Consider the following 7,675-nt stretch of genomic DNA (forward strand, 5'->3'; position numbering starts at 1 on the left):
AAAACGCGGATACTGTTGGGAGCAGGGTCCTGCAGGGCGGGGTCTAGCGACAAGGCGCAGCTCCTCCTCCACTGAGACAGCCGGTGGAAGGGGTTTGGCGAACCTCAGCCACAGCCTGCGCCGGGGGGAGCAAGCAGATACCTCTCCGCCAGGATCAGCCACCAGTCAGCGGCCGCGCCAGCTGCAAAGACCATTGAACTTTGAGGAGCGTCAGCGACCCCAGAGCCAGTGTGGCAGCACTGCGGAACCAAGGGCTGGTACAGAAGCAGGTCTGGCAAGGTGCCCTTCCCCACTTGCAGCCCTGGGACGGCGCAGCGGCCCCTGTTCCCTACCCCTCGGTGGCTACCAAATGGCGCTCTGGAAGTCACACAGCTTGCTGCATCGTGCGTCAGGATTACATTCAAGAGGAAGGGGCGCGAGGAGGGCTCGGCTCCGGCACCGAGGGAATTGACCGGAAAATGGTCCCAGGGCCTCCAGGTTTCATTCGACAGGAAAAAACGTGAGCCGAGGGGGTTGTACAGAGGAGGTGGTACTTGGTATGCAGCATGTGTACTATCGCTCGTGATAAGGAGGCCTTGCTTTGGCAGGGCGGAAAATCTTCTGCGAGGGGAGCATGGGGCTCCTGCTTGGTCTGCCCTGGCAGCAGGGGCCAGAGTGGCACGACGGGCCCCCGCCCTGAGATCTTCGAGCCCCCTCACTCCTCCTCGTCCTCCGAGTCCAGGTCCATGCCGTTCTCCAGCGCGCGGTCGGTCAGGCGCAGCTTCTTGGCCGAGCTTCCCGGACGGCTGCCGGCGGCGGCGGCGCGCGCGGCGGCGGCCTCCGCATCGGGCCGCACGTCGAAGGTCAGGCCCGTGGCCGGGTCGGGGCAGTCCAGCGTAACGCGCGAGTCGTCCGGCAGCTCCCCGCCCACGATCATGCGGCTCAGCGGCGTCACCACGGCGTGCTCCAGCCAGCGGCGCAGCGGGCGCGCGCCGTAGGCTGGGTCGTGGGACTGGGTTACCGCGTAGTCCAGCGCGGCGGGGGTGGCGGTCAGGGTGACCCCGCGATCGGCCAGGCGCCCGCCCAGCTCGGCGACCTGCAGCGCCGCCACCTGGCGCAGCTGGTCGCGGGTCAGCGGCTCGAATACCACCTGCTCGTCGATGCGGTTGACGAACTCGGGCCGGAAGTGGGCCTGCACGGCGGCGGCCACCGCGGCGCGCGCGGCGGGGCCGCCGCCGCCGGCCAGCAGCGCCGCCGCGCCCAGGTTGGAGGTCATGACCAGCAGCGTGTTGGCAAAGGAGACGGTGCGGCCCTTGGAGTCGGTCAGCCGCCCATCGTCCAGCACCTGGAGCAGCAGGTTCATGACGTCGGGGTGGGCCTTCTCCACCTCGTCCAGCAGGACCACGCAGTAAGGCCGGCGCCGCACCGCCTCGGTCAGCTGCCCGCCCGCGTCGTGGCCCACGTAGCCGGGCGGCGCGCCAACCAAGCGCGACACGCTGTGCCGCTCGCCGTACTCGCTCATGTCCAGGCGCACCATCTCGCGCTCGCTGTCGAAGAGTGCGGCCGCCAGCGCCTTGGCCAGCTCCGTCTTGCCCACGCCGGTGGGCCCCAGGAAGAGGAAGCTGGAGCCGCGGCCGCGCGCGCCCAGGCCCGCGCGCGAGCGCAGCACCGCCGCCGCCACCGCCTTGACCGCCTCGTCCTGGCCGACCACCCGTCCGTGCAGCTCCGCCTCCAGGTTCAGCAGCCGCTCCCGGTCGGTGGACTGCGGGGGGGTGAGCGGTGAGTGAGTGTGTGAGCGAGTTGGGAGTTTGGAGAGGTGGAGCAGGGGCGTTGGGGCTCGAGGCGCGGCGTGAGAGGACTGCGAGATGGGCAAGAACGTGCGAGCCAACAGCATGTTGGGAGGAGAGGCGGCGCCAAGCCCATCGACCGATGGATGCTCGACGCTGTTGGCCGCCCGATTTGCGCCAGGCCTTGCGCTCGCATGCCCGGCAAGCTTGTCCCAAAACCAAGGCACCACCAATGACAACACCCACCTGCAGCTTGGTGACGGGGATGCCGGTCCACTTGGAGACCACGGCGGCCACCTGCTCGGGCCCAACCACATCCGACAACATGCTGTCGCCCGAGGCCGCGGCTTCCAGCTTGGCGCGCAGGGCCTCGCCCACTTCCTGCAGCGCGCCGTAGCGGATGTCGGCCACCATGGCCAGGTCCATGCGCGCCTCGGCCTGCTCCAGCCGGATGCTCAGCTCCTCCTTTTTCTTCTGCAGCGCCTTGATCTCCTCCAGCCGCGCCTTTTCCTGGTGAGTTGTTGTGTGTGGTGGGGGGGTTGTTGGTGAGAGGTGAGGTTGGGTTGGTTGGGTGGAAGTAGGTGGAATGAGGGTGGGCTGGGATGATCGGGATGGAAATGGCCACCGGCATAGGGGATAGGCCAGTGCCATGCAAGCCGCCGCTGGCCTCTGGTTGACGCAAGGATGAGAGATATCTGTTTCATGCACACACCCCTGCCACAGACACCAGACCAGTGTCACTCAGGAACGCTCCAAACTCAGAACACCCTTCCCCACACACACTTCGCCCCCCAGCTCTCACCTTCTGGTAGCGCATCTGCAGGGGCTGCAGCTCGTCGCGCAGGGCCGCGATCTCGGCGGCCACCTCCGCGCTGCGGGCCACGCTCTGCTTGTCCTTCTCCTTCTCCAGCGCCTTGGCCTCCACCTGCAGCCCGATCAGCGCGCGCTCCATGCGGTCCAGGGCCTCGGGCTTGGACTCCAGCTGCACCTGCAGGTCGCTGCAGGCCTCGTCCACCAGGTCGATGGCCTTGTCCGGCAGGAAGCGGTTGGTGATGTAGCGGTCCGCCAGAGTGGCGGCGGCCACGAGCGCGCGGTCCGCGATCTGCACGCCGTGGTGGCTGGCGTAGCGCTCCTTCAGCCCGCGCAGCATCTGCACGGTGTCGGCCACGGAGGGCTCGCCCACCATGACCTGCTGGAAGCGGCGCTCGAAGGCCGCGTCCTTCTCCACCCCCTCCCGGTACTCGGCCAGCGTGGTGGCGCCGATCATGCGCAGCTCGCCGCGCGCCAGCAGCGGCTTCATCAGGTTGGCCGCGTCCATGGCGCCCTCGGTCTTGCCCGCGCCCAGCACGGTGTGCAGCTCGTCGACAAACAGGATGACGCGCCCCGCAGCGTCCTGCACCTCCTTCAGCACCGCCTTGAGCCGCTCCTCGAACTCGCCGCGGTATTTGGCCCCCGCCACCAGCGAGCCCATGTCCAGCGAGATCAGCCTCACGCCCTGGTGAGGATTGGAAAGGGGGGGGGTTGTGTGTATGGACCTCTGAGGGCGGGGACGTGTGGGTGATGGGTGCCGGCATCCATTTGTGCGGCCCCCCACCCTTTCCCAGGAACCCCCCAACCCCACCCACCAAACACCCACCCACCCCCCCACCCCAAAAGTAAGTACCTTGAGGGTCTCCGGGATGTCGCCGCGCACAATGCGCTGGGCCAGGCCCTCCACGATGGCGGTCTTGCCCACGCCCGGCTCCCCGATCAGCACCGGGTTGTTCTTGGTGCGGCGGCACAGCACGCGGATGGTGCGCCGGATCTCGTCGTCACGCCCGATCACGGGGTCCAACTCCGCGGCGCGCGCGGTGAGGTCCATGCCATACTTTCCCAGCGCGTCAAACTGGGTGTCCGCCGTCTCCGAGTCCACGGTGGCGCCGCAGCGCGAGTCGGCCAGCGCCGTCTCCACCTGGGCCTTGCCCACGCCGGACTCGGCCAGCGCGGCGGCCACGACCTTGTTGCCCAGCAGGGCCTCAAACACGACGTCGATGCCTGGAGCGAGTGAGGTGGGTGGAAGGGAGGAGTGAGGGTGGCGCGGGGTGATTGGATTGGCATGAGGTGATGGTGGATGACACGTCGGGCAAACACCTGCCCCACCGCCTGCACTGTGCTCCCACCCTCCCCTGCACGATGGAATCTTCCAGAGACCGTAAGCACCCACCCCCACCAAAAGCACTCACCTAGGAATCCGTCGCCCTTGGCTTTTTGTAGCTTGGTGGCGGTGGCAAACACCTTCTTGAGGTCGTTGCTGAGGTACGCCTCGTCGGGGGGCGGGTCGACAGCCGGCTGCCGCACCAGGCCCTTCTTCAGCACCCGGAGGACGGAGGCCACGGCCTCCTCGCCCCCGACGCGGGCCAGGGCCTGGGCAGGAACGCCCTGCCTGTCATCCAGCATCGCTATGGCCAGGTGGGAGGGCGTTATCTGCTGGTGGGAGGACTCGAGGGCCAGGTCCCGGGCCGCATTCACCATCTCCGCCACTTTGGACGTGATCTTGTTGGGGTCCATGCCGTACGTGTGTGTGCGTTGTGATCGTCAATGAATGGGAATTACGAGTAATTATCGAAGCGCTTAATTATATATGTGTATCTAGGGGGGGAGTGCAGTGGCCCGGGGTTTGGGTTTTCCTCGCCCAAGGGGCACGCATCGTGTACCTGGAACCATCCCGTGACCCCTGGAACTGTCCGGAAGCTGCCAGACGTGTCCGGGGGTTGCATGGGCACACCAGTGGCAAACCCACCCACTCCAACGTGCACAGCATGACGCCATTCTCATACTATCACACTGCAGGCCGCCGAAATGGAAGCAAAGGGGAAGCTTGCACGGCTGGGAACAAAACCTCTCGTGCAAGTACTGCTCACGCCAGGTTCTCTAGCCGCCAGGACACGGCCCCCATGCGGCCGAGTCCATGACGCCAACAGCAGCAGAAATGAGTGGGCACAGCACAACCGCTTGCAGCCGCAGACTCGACGCCAGTCACGAAGCGCGCACAGCATGCCACGCGCAGTTCCGCTCAGCATGCGACACCGATTCCATGCGACTCAACAGCTATCGACCAGAAACCCACCCCCCCAAAAGCCCAAATCCCCTTCCTTCCCCCCTGCCGCAGCTGGAGGCGGTGCTGCGCTGCGTCCAGGACATCCTGGAACGCGGTCCCGATGAGCGCATCATCGTCTTCTCCACCTGGCGCGACGTGCTGCGCCTGCTGGAGCACGCCTTCGGCCGCAACGCCGTCCCGCACGCCCACCCCCAGACCCGCAAGGCCCTGGCCCCGGCCTTCGCGGCCTTCCAGGTGGGGCCTGGCGCCGGCGCAGGCTCTGCCACGCCGCGCGTGCTCCTGCTGCTGGTGAAGCAGGGTGGGAACGGGCTGAACCTGACCGCCGCCCAGCACGTGATCCTGGTGGAGCCGCTGCGCTCGCCGGGGCTGGAGGCTCAGGCCGTGGGGCGCGTAGATCGCGTGGGCCAGCTGCGAGAGACGCACGTGTACAGGTGGGACAGTGGGGTTGATTTTACAGAGGGGGGACGGAGGGGGGGGCGGCGAGGGGGAGGGGCCAGCCTGCCTCTGGCGTCGACTGGGGGGAGGCTGGAGCTGGGATGCGATGTGCAGCACAGCAGGCTGCCAGTGAGTTACTTTCGTGCCGCAGACTGGTCAGCCATGCGGGTGATCAACCCTGCGTTGGACATGTGCATGGCTGTGTTGAGGGCCAGATGGCGACGAGCTTGATGAATTTGCCGCGATGAAGCTGACTGGAGGGGACTGAACCAGGGACCCTGCTGGGGCCTCTGGGCCACATCTCTTGCCACCCGCCCCCCCTCATCCCCTTGCACCCTGCCCTGAGCCACGCCCAGGTTTGTGATGAACGACACCATCGAGCAGAACCTTCACCGCCTGAACTGCGCTCGAGGGCTGACCTCCCAGGCCACCTCCAGCTCGGAGCCCAAGCACCTGGGCCTCAGGTGAGGGTGGGGGGTGCAAGGTGGAGTTTCTCCCAATGACACCACTTCCATACAGCCTTCCCTCAGTTCAGAATATTAGGAACGAGCTTCACACACCCAACCCCCCCTGGAAGGGAGGTGGCCCTGCTCCTGCAGGACCCTGCCAGGCCCCCGAGTCGACAGGAGAAGGAGGAAACTTCTCCTTGTGACGGGCCCTGACCAGGGTGAACCCTGCAGTCCCCCATGCAAACATACTCTTAAACCATACTGTACGAACTGACTAGACGGATTTCATTTGAGTAACTAGGAGGGAGAAACATGGGGGCACAGTTCACGAGAACGTGCTGAGACAAGGGCCATCAGCTGCCAGAGGACGGTGCAACTAGGTTGGGAGGAATGGACTCCAGGACGCGGGTGCTAATCCATGGCGATCGCGCCTGCCTCTGTGGTGTGTGCACCACAAAGGCTTGGACCGTGCCGGAAGACCTGGAGCACTCTCGCCTTGCGCTCAGGACAAAGGTGGTGGGGCAGGAAAGAGACTCTCCCACCGATCAAAAACAGGAGTGTGCTGCACTGTGACCCCCCAGCAGGGCTCTGGGAAACGGGTGTGGCTCTCCCTCACGGAACAAAGAGCTGAGGGCACCCAGGGTGCAAACACGATTTCAGAGATCAAGTGCGAAGAGGGTGGCCGGAGGGGAAGGGGAGAGGGTGGGTGACGAACGCCGTCCTCCCCAGTCCCTCCGGGATGCCCCCGGAAAACCCGGCTGCTGGTAAAAAGGGGGGTCAGGGCTCGGGGGGGAAGGTCTCTGGCTCCCCTGCCAGCTCGCCCTCGGTGTGGAACAGGATGGGCCTGCAGCGCTTGTCCTCGTGCAACAGACTGGAGTTCTGGAAGTGCTGCACCAGCGCCGCCTTGCCCTGCAGGATGTGATTGGTCGAGAGACTTGGGGCATGGGTCTTGAGGGAGGTGATGCGCAGGGTCGAGCCAGAAAGCAGAGCGCCCAGAGCTCGGACGGATGAGACGTCCAAGCCTGGCCCAGCCACGGAGCGGTGGGGCCGGTGCAGGGCCTCACCAGCTCATCGCGGACGCGGCCCACCCTGCCCTCCCTCGCCCCACCCTGCGCCAGAGGGCTGACACCAGAGTCCCCCTCCCTGACGGTCAACGTAACCCCCCCACACCGTCCCCGCGCCCCCCACCAAACCCACACACACCTGGATGCGGCCGTAGGTAATGCAGCAGACCTTCTCCGAGTTGAACTTGGGCCAGCGCTTGCCGTGCAGCTCCGCCACCAGCCCCGGGATGGAGGAAGGGCGCACCATGTTGATGAAGGCGTAGCCCACGTTGCACTTGTTCTTGAAGTCGATGGGCAGGTAGAAGAAGTCGAACGCCCCCCTGAACTGCTCCTCGATCAGCTGCAGGTGGTTGGTGTGTGTGTGTGTGTTGGTGGGGGAGGGGGGGAGGATGGGGAGTGGTGAGATCTGTGAGGCTTTGGCCCGCTTAGGTGAGGCCCTCCGCCTCGCTCGACAGGGCCGACGCTTCGAGGTCCAGGGAGGCCGCACCGCGCATCGACCAGCGGCCATGCAGCTCGGCCGCACCGCGCATCGACCAGCGGCCATGCAGCTCGGCCGCACCGCGCATCGACCAGCGGCCATGCAGCTCGGCCGCACCGCGCTTGCAGGTCAGCGGCGCTGGCGCAGGGCAGCGTGGCGGAACAAGTCCAGGTCCGCGGCCACAGGAGGACTCCCGGCACGGCACAGAGTCGCGGCCCCCCGGCCCTGCCACGTCAGGCCGACCCGCCCACCCCCCCCACCCCAGTCGCCGCTCACCGCCAGCAGCATCTTCTGGGTGTACTTGTTGGGGATGTTGCGGATCATGAGCGTGGTGCGGCGGTCTTCCCCCGCCGCGATGCGCGCCACGTCCAGCGCATACAGCCGCT

General features: G+C 66.4%; 5 protein-coding genes across 5 annotated transcripts in view; 3 read left to right on the forward strand and 2 right to left on the reverse strand.

Annotated features, from left to right (window-relative positions):
* Positions 1-694: 694 nt before the first annotated feature.
* Positions 695-4,313, reverse strand: F751_2949 (Chaperone protein ClpB1; the record flags this gene model as incomplete). Its single annotated transcript, XM_011397321.1, has 7 exons — positions 695-1,171; positions 1,259-1,567; positions 1,688-1,741; positions 2,013-2,276; positions 2,569-3,261; positions 3,430-3,800; positions 3,989-4,313. The coding sequence occupies 7 exons, from the start codon at positions 4,311-4,313 to the stop codon at positions 695-697; spliced, it is 2,493 nt and encodes an 830-aa protein (XP_011395623.1).
* Positions 1,845-2,315, forward strand: F751_2950 (hypothetical protein; the record flags this gene model as incomplete). The annotated part of the gene is made up of 1 exon (XM_011397322.1): positions 1,845-2,315. One exon carries the CDS (start codon positions 1,845-1,847, stop codon positions 2,313-2,315), a length of 471 nt encoding a protein of 156 aa, XP_011395624.1.
* On the forward strand, positions 2,915-3,565 carry F751_2951 (hypothetical protein; the record flags this gene model as incomplete). Its single annotated transcript, XM_011397323.1, has 2 exons — positions 2,915-3,264; positions 3,436-3,565. Coding segments are annotated over 2 exons (480 nt in total), but the record flags the coding sequence as incomplete, so codon positions are not given.
* A 526-nt stretch (positions 4,314-4,839) lies between the features above and the next one.
* Positions 4,840-5,766, forward strand: F751_2952 (E3 ubiquitin-protein ligase SHPRH; the record flags this gene model as incomplete). Its single annotated transcript, XM_011397324.1, has 2 exons — positions 4,840-5,294; positions 5,655-5,766. The coding sequence occupies 2 exons, from the start codon at positions 4,840-4,842 to the stop codon at positions 5,764-5,766; spliced, it is 567 nt and encodes a 188-aa protein (XP_011395626.1).
* A 758-nt stretch (positions 5,767-6,524) lies between these two features.
* F751_2953 (Protein MEI2-like 1) overlaps positions 6,525-7,675 on the reverse strand; it is a gene marked incomplete at both ends in the record, with an annotated part of 3,784 nt that continues 2,633 nt past the window's right edge. The window contains 3 exons of the mRNA XM_011397325.1: positions 6,525-6,656; positions 6,951-7,151; positions 7,566-7,673. Coding sequence (XP_011395627.1) covers positions 6,525-6,656; positions 6,951-7,151; positions 7,566-7,673 — 441 coding nt within the window. The remainder of the gene's footprint in view (positions 6,657-6,950; positions 7,152-7,565; positions 7,674-7,675) is intronic.

The sequence above is a fragment of the Auxenochlorella protothecoides genome (genome assembly GCF_000733215.1).
Source record: "Auxenochlorella protothecoides strain 0710 unplaced genomic scaffold scaffold31, whole genome shotgun sequence".
In the NCBI taxonomy this organism is placed as follows: Eukaryota; Viridiplantae; Chlorophyta; class Trebouxiophyceae; order Chlorellales; family Chlorellaceae; genus Auxenochlorella; species Auxenochlorella protothecoides.